We start from the raw sequence: 27,345 nt of genomic DNA, 5'->3' as shown, positions 1-27,345 counted from the left end.
TTCTCTATCCCTCTAGCATTAAAACTGACTCCACCAGGATGAAATACTCCAATAAAGTGTTCATTGAATAATTCTACTATTTCCTCTGCATCAGTCACTCTATTCCCATTTTTATCCCACAATATCATTCTTCCACAGTCATATCTCCTCCTATTGGCCACATATCTAAAAAATTCCCTAGGATTTTCTTTGAATCTTAGGGCTAATCTCCTCTCATATTCCAGTTTTGTCTTCTTTACCATACTAGTCACTCTTCTGGCCTGTGTCTTATACTCTTCATGCATCTTCTCTTCACCTGTCTCCTTATATCTCTTCCACAGCCTCTTTTTTGCATGCATTTCCTCTTTAATATTGTTTGTCATCCACTTTACTCCAAATTGTGTCCTCTTGTTCACTCATGGTATACAACTTACCATTGCTGCTAACAAATATTCTTTCATAATTTTCCATGCACTAATGATATCCTGGCCTTCCAATTCCTCCTTCCATGAAACTTTGCCATGGAATTAGTATTAGTAACAAGATACAAGGATTAATATTGGAATTCTGCGCTCAAAATATAGTCAACCTGTTTTGATCCTGGTTACAAAATCATTGTGAGCAATGTTTCTTGATTAGCATAAAATAAAAATGTAGATTAACAAATTGAAGACAACAAAGCAGAATTTCTTATTACCCAGTCCTGTCCATCTTTTTTCATAATACTGTTGATTATCCATCTTAGTTATGTGTAACAGTTTGGCATTTTATCAGAAATGCCAAAAATGAATAAGTATTTGTTTCCAGCATTTTTTTTCTTTTTAGAAATATTATTAGAGAAAAAATGAGTTTAAAAACAAAAACCAAATCCTGGAGACTCTGTGCCAAACTCTGAAAAACAAAATAAAAATTGAATCAGCCAGAAATGCATGTGATAAGGTTGTTTGCAAGGGTAGAAAAGCCAAAGCTCTTCATGGTAGACTCCAGTATTTAGATTCCTGGAAAAGAAGAAAGTATATTGAAAGTTCTTAGCAAGTAAGTCAGCATGTACTCTAAGGAAATACAAAGGGGGAGGGGGGGGATGTAAGAAAACTAATCCTCTTGTAAAGTTAGCTAAACAAAAGAGACTGGAAAAAAAAAGCTTAGAAATGAGTGTAATAGGAGATAATAAAGGTTATGTTAAACTGATGATACAATATTCTGGGAGGAATATTATACATATATCAGCTCCACACATGGAAGTCCCAAGATCTGTGACATAATGGTGCCGTGTGTGAGCAAGTGTTTAAAGAGAAGAAAGGAATTTGTTGATTTGATTTGTTTCTTAGAGCTGAGGGTTATAATCATTCGGGAAACAGTATAGGGATGCTCTTTTCCCCAGTAATGCAGCAACAGAGCACCTATATAAAAGTGACTGGAGGGAGTCAGTGAGAAAGTGTCATAAATTAAGTGAATAGTTCTCCTGCATACAATCAAGCATTCTGAGGGAGGTCCTAAGTAGTATACATCCCAAATATGAGAATATTCTGGGTGGATTTGGGATTTATAAAATGTCAGAAATAAAGCAGTGGAGAAGTATCATTTAGAATGAAAAAGCATACCAACCTTTTTTGGAGGGTGTAGGCATGCATTTAGTCGCAGGATAAACTAGATGCGAAAGTCAACCTAAAAAGAGAAAACTGGTCCTAGTTGGTAAGCAGAATAGTATAAAAAAGTGAGGGAGAGTGTAGCATGGTCTTTCTTCTGGGAAATGAGACAGGATTGTGTTTGGTGGAATTAAAACGCACCAGTCACCTTGCTATTCTCAATGGTGATTAACTCATTAGTTTTATAGAGGATTTTGAAGATTGAATCTCCTGAGCACCACAAGGTTTTGAGAATGAAAAAGAAGAATACAGTGCTGTCATCAGCAATTCTCTCTCTTTCCAATACGTGGCTAATATCAACAAAGTGTCAGAGAGAGAGAGAGAGAGAGAGAGATGACATTGACACACACACAAAGAAGAATGTAGGTGAAAGCACAGAGCCCCGTACTCCAGTATTCATTTGAAAAGGATGAAATGACACCATCCACAATGAATAATCAGAGGAAGCTGGCAATCCATGAAGGGAAGGAGGAATGCCATAAGAAGGTAGCCTGCTAAGAAGACCATGATACATACCTGATTAAATGACTTGGAAATATCAAGAGTAACAACTTGACTTTCTCCAAACTTTTCCATTTGCTGTGAGGTGAGATTGGTAGAATCCATACTAGTGATCACTGAGTAATTTGTTAGTCTCTAAGTAATGAAACCATTTGTTGTTGATGAATAAGCTGGATTAAAGTTTGCTTTAATCCAGCTTATTCCCAAATGTCCACCTGAACCACTAATATTTAGGTGGACATGCCTGATGAGTATGACAAGTTGAAGAGGTGATACAAGATGGGTGTTAATTCTGGAGCACAAGTTTTTAGTACAACTGGAGGAATACTGTCAATGCCAGGAAACTTATTAGTATCAATGCTATTGGACATTGTTGTGATATTCTTCTGGCAAAAGATGAGAGGAGGCATACTATGCATAGTTCAAGGGATAATAAGAGAAGATTTGCATTGATAATTTATAAAAGTTGGAAGAAAAAACTGATGCCCTTATCTTTAGGTGATGCTAGTACTGAACCATCAGGAAATGAGAAAGGTGGGAAAATGCAATGGCAGAAGTTATCCTGTGGTCTAAGGGACCAGAAGTCTCCACGGACATTTGGATTATTTTTTTCATTCTTATGGGTTTTAGTGAAAGCCGAGCGAGAGGGCTAGAGATTTTGAATAAAGCCTATGTAGTGAGAGGAGGAGAGAAGAAAGAATGAAAGCAACAATCAGGCCATGGAATGAAGTATAGAAATCCTGATGGTCATTCCAGTTGTCATTGTCTTAGTGCAATAGGATACAAGGCTAAAAATGAGTAGGAGAAGGATGATCTGTAGAAAAGTAAACATGGACAAGGTTATGGTCAGACCTGCCAAGAGGAGAATTAACATCAGCAGTGCATTTGGAGGGAGCTGATTAAGAAGAGGTCCTGAGTTTATAACTCCTAATAGGTAATTTTGCTAAAGCATTTCATTATGCTAGTCATCTTATTATAAAATGTAGCCAATTTACTAAAACATGACCTTCCCTTCATAAACTCATGCTGCTCTCTCAAAAAAATCTCCATTCTCATCAATCCAAATTTATATTTTGTCTCTAACCAATCTCTCTAACACCTTCACCACTATACCTGATACACACACACACACACACTTACACTACTTGACTTGGATTCACCCTTATGCAGTAGCATTGTTTTTTCTTCTTAACATTCTTCTGGAAATGTTCCTGTTGCCAAACTTCTGTTGAACAACCTAGTCAATGGCACTGTTAACTGTCACAGTCTATTAACATCAAAGTTACTTAGTATTCTAAATTATTGAACTATCATTTCCCATTATTGAACTATCAGTCTTCTTTCCTCCTTCCTATGCTGTTGACCCCCTATCTGCACATGAAATACATTAACAAAGTACTTGTTGAACATTTCCAATATATTTTCAGCAGATGTGACTCATTCTATCTCCAGCAGCCAAAATCAGTCTTCTATATTTATCCTTTATTCTACTAACAACATAACTGAGAATTCTCTAGAATATTGCTTTGCTCGCTTACATAACTCCATCGCAATCCATGAAACATTTTTTGTAATTCTATAGAACATTCATACTGTGAGTGGGACAAGGATTTTTTCAAATTTTTTATTGATTTCATATATTTTCAGTATTTTTATTTTATTTTTTACTTAGGCTGGAAATCCTACTCTAGAGACCAAACATGGAACTTTTTAAAGCCATGAGGGAACTGGAGATTTTGAATAGGTCTCCAATAAGTGGAAAGGGGGGTGGGTGGGGTTAGTGGATACACTAACTACTTGGTTTGGTTAGCCAAGTGGTTAGTGCATTCACTCTATTATAAAATGTAGCCAAGTTACCAAAACACGACCTTCCCTTAACTACCCACACGCTGCTTTCTCTTTTGAAAGATTAGTGTACTGCTTCAGACAATCTTCATTCATATGCCAATTCCATTTCTTCACTACACTTGACATCTTGAAGAAGTGGATATGAATGGAGAAGTGAGTTGTATTAGTATAGAAAATGAGAGAATGGGTGTGCAAGAGGAGCAGGGAAATGGGGAGGCTCAGGGCGTACAGGGGTACACAGCGTGAGAAAAGTGGATGCTCCAAGAGGAGGTGAGAGCATGTGTAGGCAGGAAAGGAATGACCAAGAATCAAGAAGAAATAGTTCGTATTGAAAAGGGTTCTAAAATGAAGAAGCAGAACGGGAAGTGTCCGCAGTCTAGCATGGAGAGATAACATCGAGTGAGTGGTATCAATAAAACTAGCTGATCCAGAAATGAGCTGTCATGTTTGTATACCAATGCTAGAAGTATAAGAAACAAGGCAGATGAAATGGTTGCACTAATTGCTTCTGTGCAACCAAAGATTGTCAGAATAAGTGAGACATGGTTGGAAGAGGATGACATCCTGACAGGAATAGAGATGGAAGGGTATGATGTATTTTGTGAGGATAGAAGGGGTAAAAAGGGAGGGGAAGTGTTATTGATGATAGAGAAAGAGTTATGTCCATACAAAGTAGAGATGCAAGACAGAAATAGTGCTAGTGGTTTTGAGGCAGTATGGTGTGAGATAGAGGTGAATGGAATCAAATACTTGGTGGGATGTTGATATAGACCAGGTAATATGGATAGTGGTGATAGTGAAATGTAGTCAAATTAGCCAAGCAAATAAGAAAAGGGTGATCATTATGGGTGATTTTAATTATAGCAATAAAGACTGGAATGATGAGATAGCAACTGGAAGTAAAGAAAATGAGTTTCTTGAGTTTTTGAGGGATAACTACCTCAGACAGTATGTAACAGAGGGCACACGAGGATTAAGGGTCTTGGATTTCGTCATCTCATCAGAGGATGTAATTATAAATGAGGTGTCAAATCATCCACCGATTGGTGAGAGTGACCATGAGGTGATTACCTGGGTGGTTGCCAACAGGGTGTAGCATGGAATGAGGAGTTAGCTGGAAAAGAGATCAATGCAGCTTGGGGGATTTTCAAAAACTATCTAGCAGATGCAATGTCTAAATGTATTCCAAGGGTGAGAAGGTTAAATAAGGTAGGTGTGAGATGAATGAATAAAGAGATCAAGCATGCGATACAGAGAAAAAGGGCATTGTGAAGGCAGCATAAGAGAAGTGGAAATAACCAATTTCATGAAGCCTACAAAGACCAGGCAAGGAGGGTGACATGGTTGGTGAGAGTAGCTGAAGAGAGGTATGAACTGCTGTTAGCTAATGAAGCCAAAAAGAATCCTAGGGAGTTCTTTCGATATGTAGCCAGCAAAAGAAAGAATGATTATGGAAGGATGATATTGATTGGAGAAAATGGTATAAAGACAGCTGTTGCAGATTGTGTGGTAGAGATACTTAATGAGCAGTTGATAAAGTTCTTTCAATCTTGTGAATGTGACTTCATGGAGAGGTTGAGAGCAGTTGATAATGGTGAGGAGAGATTGACTGTAAGTGAGCAAGAGGTGTTTGGGGAGTTGAGTAAACTAGATGTAAATAAGGCTTGATATATCACCACGTATTCTGAAGGAATACGTGGTGATATATCATCACCATCAGGTGCCAGAGAGTTGACACCTGCCTTGACATATTTTTTTAATATGAGTCTTGCATTTGGTCAAGTTCCTAAGGAGGGCAAGATTGTGCCACTTCATAAAGGAGGTGATTGAACTCAAGCATCAAACTATAGGCCTATCTGTGTGTCAGGTGTTGTGGTTAAGTTGTTGGAGGAAGCTTGTGAGAACTAGGATCCAGAGTTGGGTATATAGACAACAATGGTATAATCTTTGATGGACAGCATGGATTTGCTAAAGGGAGGTCATGTTTTAGTAATCTACTTAGTTATTACAATAAAGTGACTGCTTCCTTGAACAGAGAAGAAGGATACACAGTAATATACTTGGATTTCGCAAAAGCTTTTGATAGAGTACGTCATGATAAGTTGATAGTCAAACTAGAGCAGATGGGGTTGGATATTAGATTAGTGCATTAGATTGGCTATCTGATAGGTATCAACAAGTTGTGTATGGGGGTGTGATATCCAGGAAAAGGTAAGTCACTAGTGGAGTGCCTCGGGGGGGCTGTTTTAGGGCCATTACTATTTAACTTGTATATTAATGATATTGGAGAAGATTTGGATGGAGATATTTAATTGTTTGCTGATGATGCAAAGTTGGGATGAACCATAAAGAGTAGTGAAGATGTTGTGGCCTTGCAAGAAGACTTGAATAAATTGAGTGATTGGGCACGGAAATGGGGATGTGAGTTCAATGTTGCAAAATGTAAGGTTTTAAAATTTGGAAAACAAAGATGGGATGCAGAATTTATGCTTGGTGAGAATATATTGTTGGAGATAGAGGAAATAAGAGATCTGGGGGTGATAGTGAATAAGGATCTAAAATTTAGGGGACACATCACCAAAATTGTGAAGAGAACACAAAGGCTTCTGGGAATGATGCGGAGGACACTGACGTGTAGAAGTAGGGAGGTTCTTGTTCCGTTGTATAAGGCTTTGATTAGGCCACATATGGACTATTGTGCCCAGATTTGGTCACCAGGTTTTCAGAAGGATGAAGAGATGTAGGAAAGGGTCCAAAGGTGACCGACTAAGGTAGTTTCTGACCTCTAGAATGTTGAGTATGAGGAAAGATTGAGAAGATGTAATTTGCAGAGTCTGGTGGAGAGGAGGAAGAGGAGAGATATGATAGAGACCTACAAGTTGGTAAGAGGGTGTTATAAGATCAATGTTGGAGAAGTTCTAAAGAGAACAGTGGGAGATTAGGGGAGAACCAGAGGTCATCCCTGGAAACTGTATAAAGAGGGTGTGAGTGGGGGGGGGAGGGAGAGGCAGGTTTTTTTCGTGCAGAGTTGTGAATGATTGGAAAGTCTTGCCTGAGAGTGTGGTGTTTGCAAGGAGTTTAAGTGTGCTCGGTATGATGAGATTGTGTGTGTGTGTGTGTGATAAAAGACCTCCCAGATGAGTCTTTGACTCTATGAGGTCTTGGGGAAATAATAATAATCTTCCCAGCTGATACTCCTCATGCTTCCGAAGTGTATTCTGTTCTTTATATCTCCTCCATAACATCTTCTTTCTCAAAAGCTCTTGCATAATTCTATGATTTATCCATTTTATCCTCAGTTTATTTATCCTCTTAACCTTAGGAATAACTAATTCTGTAATAGGTCCCAGGCATTGCTAATTTCTCTCCCCTTCAACTGATCCTAGTCCCCTGCTCTGTAATTCCATACATAGCCTTTGTTCCATAAAGCTTATACCTGGCTAACCACTCCCCACATCAAAACCAGGTGATCACTCTCTCTCCAGTTGGTGGCATCGTGGTATCATCTTCCAGTCAATGCTTCCATAGTTAATCACCCATTATTATCACCCTCTTATTGCTCACAAGTCTCATCTGTCTAAACATTTTAGAATCATCTCTGTTTCTCTCTGCATTCTCTGGTCTGTAGCAACAGCTCACTAAATATCTAAAATTTGTGTTCATTTTAGTCTCACACCAAATGACCTCAAGACCATTATCATTACTGCTTTCTACACATTCTACATTGTTAATACTGTCTTTCTAAAAAATGTTATAACCATCACATTCTATTCCTGTGAGTACATAATCTTCCATTTAACACATCTCACTGATCCTCAATTTGTAAACTGACTAACTGTATCAAGGCCACAAACTCTGCACTTCTTAATACTCCTTGCATTGGTGTTTATGCACAAGTAGCTTTTCCCTGGTCTTCCTTTCCTTCCCACAATTCCTTATCACATCATTCAAGTCCTTTGACTCTGCTGCTCCATTGAGGCCATCCCTGCATTGCTATCTTGTCTTCTTTCTTCCTTCCTTTATCTCACACCAATTCTGGTATCTTATATTCACAGTCTCACCATCTAGTTTTTGTTTCCCTGACTGACTACATACTCTCATCAACAGTATGTCCAGCTTCATACTACTGCTGTCACTCAAAAGCAGACCATCTACAGCTGGATGTTATGTGAGCGCATCTTCAGAAAATGTATCAAATTATAGCTATGATAGGTATGTAGACACTGACTGACATCTATTATGTCAGTCAGTGTCTACATACCTATTTCCTTTCACGAGTCCTTAGATTACTGAGAGGCATCTGCAAGACTCTGAAGTAAAGTCACTTCCATCTCCAATTGAAAACTCAGAACCTTACAGTGCTTTTTGGTTCAGTTTCAAGAATATATATTCCTAAAGAAATCTAAAGCTGTAACACTTTTCAAACTGGAGTTGTAGAAAGTTTTCAGCTGTGATAAGTAGAAGATTACACTTAACATCATTAATTTTTGACATGTACCCTGAGTAGGTGTGCTGGATACTAATGATAGTATTATATGCATTTTTGAAAATTATGGAGACAACTACCGTGTTTGAATAAAAACTTTAGTTTAATATAACTAAAATCTACATTCGACGTTTCGACCTTTATGGCAAGGTCATCTTCTGGAGCATACAACTATACACAGAAAACAAGCTACACTACAATCAAACTGGTTTGTTAAAGACACCGAGCAACCACTACAACAATTGTTGCCCTGACCTCTGGTGAAAAAAAAAAAATAAAAAATAAAAAATAAATAAAAAATAAATAAAATAGAAAAAAAAAATTATGCATCAACGCCTAGAGTACTATTATTGGTGCTATCTGTTGGTTGTAGAATTACATTGGGCACAACAAGTATCTATATACATAGATTGACATCATGTACATTCCAGCCAGTTGGTATGGAATAGTTTCTAATACTAGCTGAAGATTGGCTAGAGTCCTGACTTATGCTGGATCTTATATATTAGGTAGGCTGAATGTGTGCCATCCAGATCCTTGGAATTTTCATGCCATCTTTGTTGTTGATATTTGGATGGTTTATCAGGATTTTGCAGGCTTCCTTAAATTTCCTTTCGTAACATGTTTTTGTGTGGTGTAAAGAGCAGGTGCTTTTCCAGTTGATTTGGTGCAATGTGTTGAGTGCGTGGTCTGAGAGGCCTGCTTCACCATAATGGTTATATTCAATGTGTTCTTTCTTGCGTATAGGGATTGTCCGTCCTGTTTCCCCAGTGTACGGTAAGTTACAGGTGCAGCGGATGCAATAGACTCCAGGATGTGCTAATGGGAGGAGAGGATCCTTAGAGGAGTTGAATATGGTTTTAAGTTTAGTGGGTTGTTTAAAGGTGGCATTGAGGTTATAATGTTGTAGGATTCTGTTGATTTTTTCCGATAACCCTTTAATGTATGGGATCGCTATGGTTTTACTATAATCTAGATTCGTTTTTGTTGTTGTTTTATGGGTATTTTATTAATAGTATTTTTGTTATAGCCATTATTTATGAATGTGTCACTGATGATTTTTAATTCGTGTTTCAGGGCTTGCTGGTTAGAGCAAATTGTTGTAGCTCTGTATTTAAGGGTGTTAATGACTCCATATTTTTGTGATGGGTGGTGGTATGAATTAGCATGTATGTATTGGCCAGTGTGTGTCGGTTTTCGGTAGACCGTGAAGGATAGACTGCCTGAAGGAAGACGTGTGACTAGTGTGTCTAGGAACGGGAGCGAATTTTGTTTTTCGATTTCGATAGTAAATTGTATGTGTTCGTGTTGTTTGTTCAGGTGGCTAAGGAATGTGTTTAGCATTTGTCAAAAATAAAGGTCGAAACATCGAATGTAGATTTTAGTTATATTAAACTAAAGTTTTTATTCAAACATGGTAGTTGTCTCCATAATTTTCAAAAATGCATTCGATCACCGTGTAAGCTTAAAAGAAAGGATAGTATTATATATTTCAATTTGCATTAATATTAGCTTCCTATCAACATTTTCTCTCATATTAATCTATTATTTGTCTATTATTAATCTATTAACATTGTTAAAGATGTCACAAATCATCTTTAGCATTTAACATAGTCCTGTCAAATACCTGCTTTGCTAACCTTAGATTGGCTCTGTTTACATATTCTTCAGTGTTTACAATCAAGTTCCTTTCTGATATCTTCATTTTTAATAATTTTATTTTATTTTTAATATAATAAAATAAATATAATTTTTCATATAATTCTGCTATTGATTACCATCTGTTCATTTACTAATTCTTCTTAGAACTGCCATGTTAATAGTCACTAGTCTGTGATCAACTGTTTTGTTTCTAACCCAGCTCTTATATTATTATTAAGTATTATTATTAGACACCTCCAGGGAGTCCAAGGACTCGTCGAGGGAGGGCACCTGCTCTACAACTCTGTCACCGCCACTGAATCCACCAGCTAACCACACCAATGCCATCTACCGCTGACCACCACTAGTATTTCCAAAGATGATCACAAACATCCATGCCTGCCGCGGGATTTGAACCCGCAGCCTTTTGGTTGGAGAGCAGATATGCTAACCACTCAGCCAGAAACACTAGCAACTAAAAGTAAAAAATTAAGATGAACACTGTCTTGTGTTCTGCTAGTTATTTTTGGCTAATTTCTCTTATTTTATAGATATTTATTCAACTAGAATCTAGCCTTAACAATTTTACTTATTCTGTTATTTATTTCCAAATTTAATTAATTTACAATGTCCACTAAAAAAAAATTGTACCTAAATATCTGAGTTGTTTTACTTGTACTATTTGTTCTCCACTGAGTATGCAGTCAATGTTATCTGTGATCCTGCATATTCCATAATTTGTCTTTCTTTATTACTGATTTTCACACTAAATTGCAACAGAAGTTATTCAATTTAGTTAGTCCTGAATACTTGTCCTTTTTATTATTATTATTGTTATTATTATTATTCAGGCCTCCATGAAGTCAAAAGACTCATTGCAGGAGGTCCTTCCTAGGAAACAGTCTATCAAGACTCATCGTGGGAAGTCCCCTTCTAGGAAACACAAAGTCTATCATACCACTCTTTAAACTCATTGACCACTCTTGCTCTCACCACTCTATCAGGCAATGCATTCCATGGTTCAACCACCATCCCATCCATGCAAAGAAACCACTCCTCACCCTCTTGCTCACAGTTTCCTTTCGTAACTTCCAGGGATGGCCCCTTGTCATCACTCCTTCTCACTGATCAACCAAACGAAAGAACTCTCCAGTGTCAACCCTGTAACAGCCTCTCAACAGTTTAAAAGTCTCAATCATATCACCTCTCTTATTATGGCCCATCATTCCCTCAGCCGATTCTCATAACTAACATTGTACGGTCCTGAAACCATCTTTATTATCTGCCTTTGTACCCTTTCCACAGTTAATTTATCCCCCTTCAAATCCTGGGGACCAAATATGAGAACAGTAGTCTATGTGTGGTCTGATCAGGGTCTTATACAACTGAATGATAACTGTTTTATCTCTGCAGGTTAGTGTCCTTCTCATTATTGCAGCAATCCTCTGTGTTACCTTCACCACCTTTGTAATATATCTTCTAAATTTCAGGTTTCTATCAATCATCAACCCCAGGTCTCTTGTCTCCCCTACTTCCTCCAGTATAACTCCTCCAATAGTATCCTATCTATGTGTCCCAAACCTCAAGACCTTACATTTTGCTACATTAAACCGACACGTCATTGATATAAAGGTTAAACAATATAGATCCCGCTGCCTCCTTGAAACTGCTCAACCATACACAACTGTCTGATACCTATTGGACAGACAATACTGAATCCAGATGACCAACCTGACATCCAAACCCATGTGCAGCAACTTAAATATCAGCTTATCATGTGGCACCCAGTCAAATGCCTTCATAAATCAAAGAAAATGCCAGTATATGCCTTTCCCTCATCTACTGCTCTTGTAACTTTATTATAAAAGGCTAGAATATTACTAAAACAAGAGTGCTCCTTCACAAATCCATGTCGACTCTCACAGATAACATTACCCTCATCTGCGCAATGCTCTATATGGTCCCTCACTAATTTCTCCAAGATCTTAACAACTACTGATGACACACTGGCCTATAATTAGACACTTCTAGTCTGCTTCTGCCCTTATGCAATGGCACTATCTTACCTTCCTTCCATTCCCTGGTCGCCTTTCCCATAGCCATACTTTCATTGAAAAGCCAGGGGGTCAAAGGAACTGTCAGTTCTTTAGTACATTCTCTCAAAACTTGTGGTGAAATACCATCCAGTTCCACAGCTTTACTGACATCCAGCATACTCATTATTTGCAGCACGTTCTCCTCCTGTACCTCTAAACCTCGAACCTGCCCTAACCCCTCTAGTATTAAAATCTACTCCTCCAGGATGAAATACTCCAATTAAGTGTTCATTGAACAATTCCACTATGTCCTCTACATCACTCTATTCCCATTTTTATACCACAATGTCATTCTCCCACAATCATTTTTCCTTCTACTGGCCACATAGCTAAAAAATTCCCTAGGATTTTCTTTGGATTTTAGGGTCAATCTCTTCTCATATTCCAGTTTTGCCTTCCTTACCATACTAGTCACTCTCCTGGCCTGTGTCTTGTATTCTTCATGCATCTTCTCTTCACCTGTCTCCTTATATCTCTTCCATGGCTCTTTTTTCGGATGTAGTTCCTGTTTAATATTGTTTGTCATCCACTTTACACCAAATTATGTCCTCTTCTTCACTTGTGGAATACAGCTTACTATTGCTGCTAACAAATATTCCTTCACAATTTCTCAAGCACTAATGATATCCTGGGCTTCCAATTCCTCCTTCCATGAAACTTTCCCAAGTTGACATCTAAGACTATTATAATCACCTGCCTTATAATTCTACATATTTTTCTTATTTGAAAGTGTAGCATTATACTATTACCACAACTTTGATATCAGGTTTAATGCTAGATAGTTGCTTAAGGATCAGAGCTAGATACTTGAAAGGAGATATTGACGTAGCCTGTTGTAAGAATGCATAGAACTGGCCAAGGCTTTCAAACAATTTTTCAATTGTCACCCTGTGATGTGATCTGTTTTTAGGTATACTTAAGTTTAAGCAGATATTCTGTATTGACTTAAACTACTAACAGTAGCACAATATGATAATATCATGCCAGTCAGAGCATTGGCTGTTTAAATAAAGCCACTATTATATTCATTAGGAACAGGGGATAACAGTGAAAAGTCAACCATTGGAATAAACTCAGTCCCAGAAGAATTGAAGCTAGGAAATATCAGTTGAAAAGAAGTGGAATTATCAGAAGAATTAGAGAAGTAATGGTCAATAATAGGTTAGGTATTTGCAAGATGTAGACTAAAATAATACTATGCTACAACAGAGTAGGAAATTGGGGGAAAAAAGCATAGGCTAATAATAATGGTAAATAACTGCTGGATTTCTGTTTGGAACATTAGTAAATTAATCATTTACTAATATCATGTTCCAACATGAAATTAGTAAATTCGCTAATGGAGCACATAAATTCACATAGTGAGAACACACCAAAAATAAGAAACCTCTTGCCTATAAACATTGACAAAAGAGAGCTTAAAGGCTTCAAATGGCCAAGTATTACTGTTTAAAGAAAGGGTATTAAAGATCCATGCTGTTTTTCAGAATGAATTTCACTTAGGCAAGATATCACCTTACATGAGTTTGCTCAGGTATGATAAAACTTTCCAACATGGGATTGCTGCAGTACTGAGACAGGTTTTTTTTTGTAAGATTTCTACCTGTCCCTGAGAAGAACCAAATAGTTTGAAACAGCTGTCAGGTCAGTGAGACCTTAATAAAATTTGCTAATAAAAGACAAATATTGGCTTCTTGGGCAATTTCATCTTTTAAGTAGTGTAATACCTAAGCAGGTCCTATGCCATACCTTCAATGGGCTCTACCACTTTTGAAACTTGATAGTTTCGATATATTTTACTGAAGAAAGAATGGATTTTTAATACACCTTCTTTAAATAGTTTTATTGTTGATAGTGAAGTCTTTACTCAGATTCAAAACACGAGTATATAAGTGATATGAAATATGCACTTGAAATTCAGTTTAGTTTTAAGCAGAATAAAAATAAATATAGTGAAAAGGAAAATGTATAGAGCAACTTTCGCAGGAAAATTGTAGACTCAAATATGCAAATATTATTAGAAAAGAAAAAGGAAAATGTTTGAAAACAAGAACCAAACCTTAGATTCATTGTAAAATACGAATAAAAAATTGATAGGTTCAACTAGCAAAGAAGTGTTGTTTGCAAGGAGAGAAGCTCAACTTCACCCTGAACTCAAATGGTTAGAAATGGTCCTGAAAAAAAAAATCATCGAACATTTCTGGGAAAGAAATCAAGTTCACTGAGAAAAATGGCAAAGGAAAATGGCAAAGCTATGTGTAAAAGTATTAAACAAGGTCATAGGAAAACCTTGGTAAGAATAGAGCAGATAAATATCATGAAAGTGGAAAACTGTTCTGGAGGATTACTATTTAAAAAAAAAAAGGGTATTAAAGATTTTTTTTTTCCAGAATTAATTTTCTTCAGAATGAATGAATTAGCTTTGGACAACTTTTTTCACTAAACAACATTTTATTATAATCAATGTTCAAACATCCATACCAGATTCGCAGCCTTCAATTTTTCAAATAGAACAGTCATTTGCATTAAGACAATTTTATCTTTACTATTCATTATTTCTTCACTACTTTTCACATTTATTATACTAATTTTTTTATAAACTTAACTAGATCTGTGTTTTAAAATACCAGCTTTAATCCAGTATTCCATATTCCATTGCCATCTCTACAACAAAACATGTAATTTTTAATTGACTAACCTTTAATACCAGTTAATAAGATTAAAAATTTATTCAAAAGTAAAAATAAACTAATCTATTATTAACTTAGCGTAGAAACTGTAATTCCTCTCAGTTATACATGGCCATTCCAGACTACCCTGCATATGGGTGGCAAGACTGCACATTTCCTAGTGCATAATGATGTCACAGTGCCCGATTAGTGGAAATTGGAAGCCATAAGAATCATGGATGCTGGTGGGAGAAGGATGAATGAATCTATTTGGAATTTCATATATGGAGATATGATGATTTGAAGTGTGCAGAGAGTAGAAGCCAATGGAGGGATTACCTGGTGGAACAATAGAGTGTGGAATAAAAGACAGTAATAGCTGGGATGAATGACTTATGAGGTAGCGTGAATTGTGTAGCCCAAGATTTGTGTTTGATGTTAGTGTGGAGCAGAAATGTATCTGAGGAAAGATAGTGAGCATGTTATCCCAATATGATAATGCAGAGTGGAGGAGAAAAGTAGTGATGATGAATGAGATGATAGTGAAAATATGCAGAATTAAAAAGTCTGGAATATGTGGATGCTTTGAGTACTTTTGAGGATAGAAGAGAGCTGTATACAAGAGATGGATTATATTTGAATGCAGAAGGACATGGGTATTTGGAGTGACTGTTGTTTTTTGAGCAAGTGAGTGTGTCAGGACAGGGAAACTAGAATCGAACAGGTGGAATATTGCAGGGATGGCATCATGTGGGGATAGTTGGAATACAGAGAAAAACCAGCGTATTCCCAGTTTTATATCCATTATTACTTCCCTCATACTCCATCTGGCTCTGTAATATAGTGTACACCTCCTCATTTCTCGAGTCAGACGGAGTATAAGGGAAGTAATAATGGCTGTAGGAATACTGGGAATACACTGGTTTTTCTGTATACAAATGCTAGGAGCATTAGAATACCTTTTTGTTTTGCTATGGGATAAATAGGAGGAAAAATGATAGTGGAAGGATTACCTTGTTGGGTGAAGATGGGAATCAGCTGACCAAAGCAGATGACATAGTTAAGCTATTTAATGATCACTTTATTAGTATTCAATCCTGGTACTACAGGTTTTATTCCTAGAAGGATAATGACTGGTGAAGTGTTAGAGTGAATGAAGAGGATATATTCTGAATATTGAGTATGCTAAATGTCAATAAGGCAGGGGGGGGGACTAGATGGAATTTCACCACATGTTTTAAGGGAATGTGCTATGGAACTCACCGTTTCATTAACTTGGCTGTTTAATGAAAGTCTTGGAATGGGACAGGTTCCTGGAGAGTGGAAGGAGGGCAAGATAGTACCATTGCATAATGGTGGCAGTGGAATGAAGGTATCAAACTATAGGCCTGTTTGTATTTCTTCTGTAGTTAAGATTTTGGAGAAATTGGTATGAGATACTATATTTTTTGAATAATGACTTCACACATGTAAGAGAAAACTAAATATAATCCATTACTGTTATATATTTTGCTCAGTATGTCATTAACTGCTTTCATGGAGAAGACAGAAAAACTGATAACATTTAAATTCTGAATACAAGAACGAGTCATACACTATGCATATAAATATAAACTTGTATTCAGAATTCAAATGTTGTTACCACTTTTTCTGTCTTCTCCCTGAAAGAAGCTCATGACATATCGAGCAAATATATAAGAGTAATAGATTATATTTAGTTTTCTCTTCCATGTGTGAAGCCATTATTCAAAAAATACGGTATGTCTAACAAGCATGTCTATTTAAAAAAAAAACAAAAAAAACTAGAAATTGGTAAGAGCATGTATACATAATTGTGCAGGTGAAGACAATACAAGGCATTTGACAGGGTGCCACATGACTGGTTGATTCTTAAGTTGCATCATAGGGGTTTGGATATCAGGTCAATGGATTTCATTGGTGATTTGCTCTCTGATGAATATCAGAGAATTATGTATAATGTGCAGTATTAGTGAGTAGAAAGGTTATATGTGGAGTTCCACAGGGTTCAGTTCCAGGATCATTACTGCTCAATATTTGTCAATGATATTGTCACAGGACTACAGGGAGATATTCAGTTGTTTGCAGGTGATGTGAAGCTTGGAAGGTTTATTAGTGCTAATGTTTTGGCTCTTCAAGAGGATTTGAATAAGTTAGAAGGGTGAGCAAAAGAATGGGGATATCAGTTTAATGCAACTAAATGTAAGGTTTTAAAATTGGGATCCACAGAAGAGATGCTTCATACTCACTTGGTAGGGTAATATTGGAAAAGTGGAGGAAGCAAGGGATCTTGGGATGATTGTGGATAGAGATTTGTAGTTCTGAGGACATATTGCAAAGGTTGTGAAGACATCTCAGAGAATTGAGGCAGTATTGAGAACATTGACCATTAGAGATAAATGTGCTGGTCTCATTATATAAAGCTTCGATCAGACCACATCTGGTGTGATTTTAGTCACCTGGATTTGAAAGGGGGGAAGTAACCTTAGAAAGGGTACAGAGACAGATAATGATATCAGGACTACACAATGTTGATTATGAGGATAGACTGAGGGTATGCAGATTTTTCACATGGTAGAACTAGGGAAAGGAGCAAGGAAAAGGGAACATTCCTAGAAGTTGGAAAATAGAGGTAGTGAGTAAAAGGATAAGAATTAAGTTTTTTTGCATAGAGAGTGGTGTTGCATGGAATGCATTGCCTGGGAGTGTGGTGAAAGTGCAGACTGTGAATGAGTTTAAGGAGTGGTATGATAGTTTGTGTTGACTAGTGTTAACCTACCATGATAAGCCTTGCATGGAGGTCAGGGAATTAATAATATCATACCTCTTGTTGAACTCATTCACTGAGAAGTCACTAACATCCACCTCTGGAAACCTATTCCATTCATTCCGAATCCAAGCAAAAAAAAAAAAAAAAAAAAAAATTCTTAAAACCCTTGCTAACCACATCTGATATAATTTCCATGAACAACCCTTTGTTCTCCTCCTTTTTGCTATGTATTAAAAAGTCTTTGGTGTCTATCCTATAAAACACCTTTAACTTAAATATTTCTATCATGTACCATTGTTTTCACTTACTAGCTAGTTTTTGAAGCCAGTACACCTTCAATCTATTCTCATAAAGTGCATTCCACTTCACATTCTTGGTTACTTGCCTCTGAATCTTCTCCACCACTTCGTCCCCATGGAATACAGGCAAGTAGATCTATGTGCAGTAGTTCAGATATGGCCTCATAAATAACTTGACATATAGGAACATGAGACATGATAATTAATAAATAACATAAACCAGATTTAACTTAGATATATATTTTTATTAGTATAAAATTTTGTGCCATAGTATTAAGGGCATCTTCAATATGACTTTCAAATTAAACAACAAGAACAGAAACTGGTAGATTCAGCAATGATATGCTCAAACAGCATGTATATGATGTAGAACATCATGGTCTAATTGTATTAAGGTTCTAGTAAAAATAACTTTAACAACATATTAAAAAACAAATTTAATTCTGAAATTTGTGAAGACCTATTTTCTATTAGAGTGGTAATTTAAGTCCATTTCTGTTTAGACATCAACCAAATTAAATATAAATGACGGACTTAAATTATCCCTGTTACGGGAAATAGTTCTTCCCGAATTCCAGAATTAACTTAAATTTAATTATTTTTTTAAATTTATGCTTGTTAGTTATTGTTACTAGAATCTTAATATAATTCAACCACAGTACTCTACATCATGTACATGTTGTGTTTGCATGTCATTGTTGAAGATACTGGTTTCTGTTCTTGTTGTTTAATTAGAATGTCATTCTGAAGATGCCCTTGATATTAGGGTGAAAATTTTATACTAATAAAAGTACATATGTAAGTTAAATCTGTTTTTTGTTATTTATTAATGGCTTTATAAAAGGGAACAATAACCTTGTTTATTCCTGCTTGTCTATGTGTTCTTCAATAACCACATAATCTGATATGCTGTTCTGACCAAATTTGCAATAAGTCCTCTAAATTTCAACTCTGTCCACAATCTGCATATCCCTGGCCTAATCAATTTCCTGAAGTTCAGTTCCATCAGTATAGTTTGTATACTAATGGAACTGAACACCAGTCTGTATACTCAATTTATTTATTTATTTATTCATTGGGGTTTCCTTCCTTTTTCTCCCCTGTCCCTATTGGGGTGAGTTGAGTCTCCCCTTATGTGGGGAGGTAAGTATTTATGGCTGTAGATCCGTGTGTGTTCATGGGGCCGGTTTGCCTGCTTGCAGGATGAAAAACGGCAGATAAACTGGTGGAAAAAACCCTACTGCATGTGCCCAAGACCAGCTAACTTGGCTATGGCTGAGGAAGATCCTCAAATTCCTCACGTCTTCGACAGGAATCGAACCTGGGACACTCCTTCCCTAGTCATATAGTTGCAAAGCGCACAGCCACTAGGCTAACCGCGTGGACTACTGCATGCTCAATGAAGTTCCATCAGTATACAGTTTGGGATGAAGAGATCACACAGCTTGTGATCTCATCTCAAAGTGTATAACCTTACATTTGATCATTTACTTCCTTTTATGTTTGTCCATACTGCTAGTCTAAGTTATTTGCAGGATCTCTATATCATCTTCGTTGACTATCACTCTTGTTAGCTCTGCATCATAAGCAAAGAACTGAATCTTTCCCCTTATATATCATTTCCTATATCACTGACACACAATAAATAACAGAACCAAGTATCAAGTCCTGCGGTACCCTGTTAGTCACCTACCTTCTTCCAGACTCAGTTCCTCCATACGGTGTTCTTTGATATTTGTCTATCAGCCACCCTTCTGTCCAAATCACTAACTTCATATCCATTCCCATTTGCTCCAGTTTAGGCGACAATTCATGTGAAATTGTGTTGAATGTATTTGCAGTCTGGCAGTATCATTGAGTAGATATTTCCTTTATCCAACTCAAATGTCGCTTTATTATAAAAAAAAGTACACAAATGACTTACTCTTTAGAAAACCATGCTGTTCCTTCCCTATAAAGGATCTTATTCCTGTTCACCCTGTCCTGAATTCTGCCCTTTATTATCCACTTCTCTAATATCTTAATCCTCCTGAGATACTGCTTAGCACCTTCTTTCTTGGGGTCTCTCTTATTCAGCAGAACTATTTTGCTCCCCCCCCTCACTTCCTTGCCACCTTTCTGGAACTAAAGCTCCAGCTAGTTTGGTCAGAGGAGGTGTCAATTCCCTTGCACATTCTCATAATACAAGGGTTGATAAGTCATTTAATCCTATAGCCATGTTCATGTTAAGGTGTTCTGCAATATTATGAGCACCTCCAGTTTGTCTACCTCTATTCTTCCATTAGTCAATGCCACATCTGACAGTGGAATATCTCAATCTGGATGGTACACCCAGGTAAAGATATCTGATATCTAGTGCCAGGTATTTCGTTTGCTTTTGTTACTCATGAAATTTTGTTACTCACTGGCACTCATGAAAGTCATTCTTTGTTTTACTTACTGCATAGTGAAAGAAAACTCTTTAGGATTCTTTTGGCCTCATCAGCCAGCTTCCTCTTGTAATTATCTTTGACCTTCCTTACCATACAGGTCACTCTTTTTGCTGCTTGTGGCTTGTATATTGCTCATGGGTTTACTGTTATCTTTATATTCTCTCCATAATTTTTCTGCAACTTCTACTTAATTATGCTATTCATTCATCTAATTACTACATGATTTTTCCTCCTGACTCTGGGTATACTGTCTGATACTACTTTCTTGAAACACCTTCCATACATTGTTAGCATCTCTCCTCCAAATTCTTATGCTATGGTACTGCTCTAAGCTGACTCCTCAGTTTGTCATAATCACCTACTTTGTAATTCCACATATATCACATTCCTTAACAGAAAATTCTGCATGTCTTGGCATTCTTCCAGGACCATTTGATTGCTTTCCCCAAGCAAAGGCAGTGTAGCTGCATTGGTCACTACTTACACAACCAGCTTCAGCACTCTCAAATCTCATGTCCCCTTTGTTACATATTGTCTGAGGTAATTATCTCTTATCCTCCAGATTATTCTTCTTTCCAATCTGTGTCCCTGTAGTTGAAGCTTGACAATGATTAATCAGTCTGCATTCATTGTGCTAATTTGCCAATGCATGCCATCTGCATTCTCCTACTTATACACCCTGGCCTATAATAGAAGCAACTAACTATATATTTCATCCTATTGGCTTCTATCTCACACCTTGTTAGTCAAATTTAAAAAAGATAATGTTTTTTTTTTCTCATTAGGTACTGAATTACCATAATTATATATTATAGAGAAGAAGATTGAGATACCGAGCTTTTTATCATTCTTCAAGAGAGGATTTAATACTGCTTAAATCATTGCAGTGCTCTATTTAAAAACACCATGTGTAAATATTTTATTAATTCTTTAACATTTTAGTTATGCTTAGTTGACTAACTGTTCCTTTTCATTTTCATTATCTTTCATAGCATTAATAATATTCGGTTTCAGCAACTGTTATTAATCTTTAATCAAATAATTCTTGTTAGTTCTGTTAGTCAATTTTTGGTTTGTTTTCAATAGGATTTCTGTTGACGGAATATCATCAGAAATATCGCAACTCAAGACTAACTTAGAGAAGTTGAAAAGAAATATAAAAGAAAATGATAATCTAAAAAAACACTTTCAGGATTTTGTAGAGGTATGTTCATTGATATGTGCTGTTTCTTTTCTCTGAGTAAATTAAAACTAAAACTAAAAAAAAAAAAAAATGAAATTCATTACACAGGATTTAAATAGTTTCTGGTGTCCTTTTGGAGGATATTATTATTACATCACATCTCCAAGGAGTCCAAGGGCTTCTCTACTCCATTCTGCTACACACTCTAACCTTCTTCCAGTGGCACACTCAGGATTTAATCTTGGGGGGAGCACTCAAGATTTAATCTTGGGGGGGGGGGTGAGTTGGGTAGACGATTTACGAATACACACTATGCATTGCATATGACCTATGACTGAGCATCTGCAGTGATCACCAATACATAAGTAGTATAGAAATAGAAGACACAACATAAATAAAAAAAACGACTAATAGTATTTTTTTGTCTGTAAATAGCGTATATTCTGATGGCTGATTTGCCTGTACATGGGATGAAAAACCCAAGTTTCTGGGAGAAAAAACCCTGCTACCCTCTTATGAGATTGGCTAACTTACGTTCAAATGAAAAAGCCCATATAAAGATTCCTCTTGTAACAAATGGAATCGAACTTCAGCCTTTTCCAATCGAAGGGCGCAATTTACCGTGGTTCTTCCAATTGCACTACAGAGGCACACAAGCTGTGTGCCTTAATCAGCTGTGTTTTATATTAATATTGACCCTTTAAGGTTTAGTTTTTCATTTATTTCAATGAAATGTTTCATTTACACAAAAATAGTTACTTCTTGTCTCACTATTCACTTATATAAATTTTTCTGTTTCCACATATATATATATATATATATATATATATATATATATTACAACAGTAACTTTTATCACTCATAAAAATGAGCTGTTTATGAGTAATAAGGGACAGAATTGTGTTTTGGTAGCAATGAAGTTTATTAAATTATCCTCAGCCTGCTACAGAATAGTAAAGACATCAGTATTCAAGATGTCTGTTATAGAAGATCTTGAATACTGATGTCTTTACTATTCTGTAGCAGGTTGAGGATAATTTAATTGCTACCAAAACACAATTCTGTCCATACATTGCCTGATAAAGTGGTGAGAGCAAGAACGGTCAGTGAGTTCAAGGAGTGGTATGATAGACTTTGTGTTTCCTGGGAAGGACCTCCCACGATGAGTCTAATATGAGAATAATACTCATAAATATCATACACCCCCCCCCAAATATTCGAATCTCAACTCAGGATCAGATTTCTCTTCTTGAGCTGACTGTACCTCTAGGCTTTCCTGGTACCAACATATCACATTTGCCTCTCCATGTGAGGCACCTGTTTATTGTAGAGGGGACCTCCCAGTGATGGTACTGGCCCTTTTCATTCTTCCTCTTGCTTTTTTCACATATTCTTCACTCTCTGCTTCTGAGTTCTTTTTCACTATCCTGTCTTCCAGACTACTATCACTGGGATCCAGTGCCTTGCCATGTGGTGCGACCTGTAGACATCTGGAAAGGAGGATCCTGATAGTCTTGCACTACTTTGGCTTCTGCCTTGGCAAGATTGACAGTCCTGCCATGATCATTCGGCTGGTGGGCTTGCCTGCAAGGGTGTTGAAGTAAGTCTCCTTCCCCCCATCATCTGGGGACAGGGTTCAAGGCTTCTGAGTGCAGTCATTCCAGTAAGAATAATATTTGTGCCTCTGTTGTGGTTGGGGAGCTCTGCTGCTGAATAAAAAATGCTTTAGCATGAATCCTTCATCCTAAGTCATTTCAGGGGGCCCTAACGAAACCCCAACCAAATATTGATACCATCGATACACCTTTCGATAACAGAAGGAAGAGACAAAAGATGCGATACCAGTACAAATGTACCAGTTTTTCTAATCATCCATACAACAGGTAAACAAGCCAATCGGGAAAATATCACCCTTCTTCATTCAAAAGGATCTAGAAGGACTGGCAAGTTCTCCCAAAACAATTAAACTATGTTCTGCCGATGTACTCATAGAAACAACATTCCAAATAAACTACTCAGAGCTATATCAATGGATGGAATACTAATAACAGTTCACCCCCCCCCCATAAACACATTCAATTCCTGTAGAGATCTCAGAATATGATCTTCTAGATGTTCCTATTTAGGAGATATGTTCAGAGCTGAAATATCGGGGGGGGGGGGGGGTGACAGATATCAGGTGCATCCTGATCCATAGGGATGGTCACCTGGTTCCAACCAGAAACATCATCTTTACATTTGATACTCCTAAGCCTCCAACATCTGTTAAAGCAGGATATCTCAGTTGTCCTGTTAGACTGTTCATCCCTAATCCACTAAGATGCTTCAAACAACATGCTAACCAATCTTGCTCTCCCAAGAAAGTGTAAACTGTAGGAGAAATCATCCAGTGTACTTCCATGCATGTCAGAAGTGGAAAGATGAGAAAGAAATACAAAAAATAAAAACAGAACAAAACCTATCTATATGAAAAAAGAAAGTTAGCTACCACCACACCTGCTCTGAGATCCTCTTATGCTGAGAAGGTAACAGTTAAGAAAATATCAACATCAACTCAAACTTGCATGTCTATTTTACCCTTTGATAATTTCACCATATCTGAACTCTACAATTGTTACTGTTTCTCTGTTGAGCACATAAATCGTGCAATGTATGGTCTCACTCCAAAAATAGTTCCATTCGATGAGAACCCAGTTATGAAAAAAAAATTATAGCAAGATTTTCACTTAAAGACAAACCGCTAGACCAATCCTCAGAAAAAAAAAATGGATACTTTGGTATCCACTGAAAGCAACTTGAACTTATCCAGTGATCCTGACACATCTGATGTATTGGATATTTTTATAGAGGAAGAGATGGACACTGGTTGTACTTCCCAGAGTCTAATGAGAAGTATAAACCTGATAAAGGCAAGTCCTCAGTCTCCTGGAAATCAGGCAAGTCTACAAAGCCTAAACAATAAGAAAATTTTTACTTATTGTTTTGTCTGTCTTGCATTTCATCAGAATATCAATGATATCAAACACCTGCTGCAGAAACACAAACCTTTTTTTTTTTTCTGCTTGCAGCAAATTTATTTAAAACCCATCGATGATCCTATCTTCAGGAATATTGCCTGAATATCTTATATGCAAGAATAGAACTGGAGATGGCTGGAATCCAGCCATCATCTGTTTAACTTCAATTGTTTACTGCACATAGAGTAGCCCACTCTGATTTTCTTCCCATCTATACTGATGGTTCAAGATTGGAAATCTCTGCTGATTGTACATTTGTGTTTCTTAACATTACAAGATCCCACTTGATTGCAGTAATTATACAGCAGAGTTGCATGTCATTCAGCTTGCACTTGTGCATATAAAAGAAAACTCCTACCAAAAACGTATAATTTATATAGATTCTTTGAGTTTTTTACAGGCCATCTCCTCCCTGGTGTATAATCCACACCCGGTGCTTGGTGAGGTACAACTCCACCTGTTGTACAAAATACTCTTCATTTTTATGTGCAGTTGTGTTGAGTTCCCAGCCACATCGGAATTAAGGGAATAACATTGCAGATATTGCTGCTAGATCTGCTTATACTTTTTTGACATACTGTTTGATGGTTCTTTATACTGACTACACTTAGGTTATAAAATCGAAGTTAATTGCCCAATGGCAATATTCCTGGCAAGAAGCACTGACAAACAAATTACATGAGATTAAACCTAAAATTAAGCATTGGCAGTCTAGTCAATTAGGAGCAGAAGAGAGGAAGTTGCTGCTGCTAGGCTCTGCATAGGTCACATCTCATATATTCTTATTTACTGTGGGCTGATGATCTACCTATGTGTGAGAAATGCAACACCTGTCTTACCATTAGTTGATTTCTGGTGGAGTGTGAGCTCTTCACATGAAAGAGAGAGGATTTTTTCACATATCTGGCAATGCCAGATCAAACTCAGACCAGTTGGATGACGTTTTAGTTTTTTTGCAAAACATTATGGATTTGTTTATGTGTAGATACTGCACTGTAGCTCCTAAACTTAGTACATAAAATTTTATTTACTCATGCATCTTCTTATAACTTTGTACATATGTTTTATATTATTGACTAATTTATCTCCTTGTAACTATTTATTTCCCTATCAACACTGTGTGTACTGCTGTGACCTATCTTCTTTAGATAGGATTGTCATTAGAAAGGACAGATGCTAAGTGCATAACATAATAATCAGTAAATCTCTGTAAATACTTTAAATCAGGTATTCTGATTCTAATATATATTATTATTATTACCACCCCAACCTCATGGAGTCAAAGACTCATCTGGGAGGTCCTTTTTTTCACACACACAGCTCTTCATACTGTGTTTTAAACACATTCAAACTCTTTGCAGACACCACATTCTCAGACAAGACATTCCAATCATTCACGACTCTGCACAAAAAAAACCTGCCTCTCACTCCCCTACTCACACCCTCTTTATACAGTTTCCAGGGATGACCTCTGATTCTCCCCTGATCTCCCACTATTCTCTGTAAAACTTCTCCAGCATTAATCCTATAACAATCCCTTACCAACTTGTAGGTCTCTATCATATATCTCCCGTCCTGTCCACCAGACTCTGCAAATTACATCTTCTCAATCTTTCCTCGTACTCGACATTCCAGAGGTCAGAAACAACCTTAGTCAGTCTCCTTTGGACCCTTTCCTACATCTCTTCATCCTTCTGAAAACCCGGTGACCAAATCTGGGCACAATAGTCCATGTGTGGCCTAATCAAAGCCTTATACAACGGAACAAGAATCTCCCTACTTCTACACGTCAGTGTCCTCCGCATCATTCCCAGAAGCCTTTGTGTTGTCTTCACAATTTTGGCAATGTGTCCCCTAAATTTTAGATCCTTATCCACTATCACCCCCCAGATCTCTTATTTCCTCTACTTCCAACAATATATTCTCACCAAGCATAAATTCTGCATACCATCGTTGTTTTCCAAATTTTAAAACCTTACATTTTGCAACATTGAATTCACATCCCCATTTCCATGCCCAATCACTGAATTTATTCAAGTCTTCCTGTAAGGCCACAACATCTTCACTACACTTCATGATTCGTCCCAACTTTGCATCATCTGCAAACAACTGAATATCTTCATCCAAATCTTCACCTATATCATTAATATACAAGTTAAACAGTAATGGACCTAAAACAGACCCCTGAGGCACTCCACTAGTGACTTTCCTTTTCCTGGATATCGCTCCGCATACACAACTTGTTCATACCTATCAGATAGCCAGTCTCCAATCTAATGTACTAATCTAATATCCAACCCCATCTGCTCTAGTTTGACTATCAACTTATCATGACGTACTCTATCAAAAGCCTTTGCAAAATCTAAGTATATTACTCTGTATCCTTCTCTTCTGTCCAAGGAAGCAATCACTTTATTGTAATCAGTAAGTAGATTACAAAAACATGACCTCCCTTTAGCAAATCCATGCTGTCCATCAAAGATTATACCATTGTTATCAACCCAACTCTGGATCCTAGTTCTCACAAGCTTCTCCAACAACTTAACCACAACACCTGACACACAGATAGGCCTATAGTTTGATGCTTGAGTTCGATCACCTCCTTTATGAAGTGGCACAATCTTGCCCTCCTTCCAATCCTTAGGAACTTGACTGAGTGCAAGACTCATATTAAAAAAATATGTCAAGGCAGGTGTCAACTCCCTGGCACATTCTTTCAGAATATGTGGTGATATATTATCAAGTCCCACAGCCTTATTT

At 37.0% G+C, this 27,345-nt stretch overlaps 1 protein-coding gene across 1 annotated transcript in view; it reads left to right on the top strand.

The window, feature by feature from the left end:
- The window catches only part of LOC150100324 (inverted formin-2-like), a 319,787-nt gene that overhangs the window by 243,233 nt on the left and 49,209 nt on the right, over positions 1-27,345 (top strand). Inside the window, exon 11 of the mRNA XM_090402638.1 lies at positions 21,472-21,589. Coding sequence (XP_090258764.1) covers positions 21,472-21,589 — 118 coding nt within the window. The remainder of the gene's footprint in view (positions 1-21,471; positions 21,590-27,345) is intronic.

The sequence above is a fragment of the Typopeltis vanoorti genome, chromosome 13 (assembly GCF_054136105.1).
Source record: "Typopeltis vanoorti isolate ZY-2024b chromosome 13, IOZ_Tvanoo_1.0, whole genome shotgun sequence".
Taxonomy (NCBI): Eukaryota; Metazoa; Arthropoda; class Arachnida; order Uropygi; family Thelyphonidae; genus Typopeltis; species Typopeltis vanoorti.
Note: the sequence above shows the minus strand (reverse complement) of the source record. Positions and strands in the feature narration are given on the sequence as shown.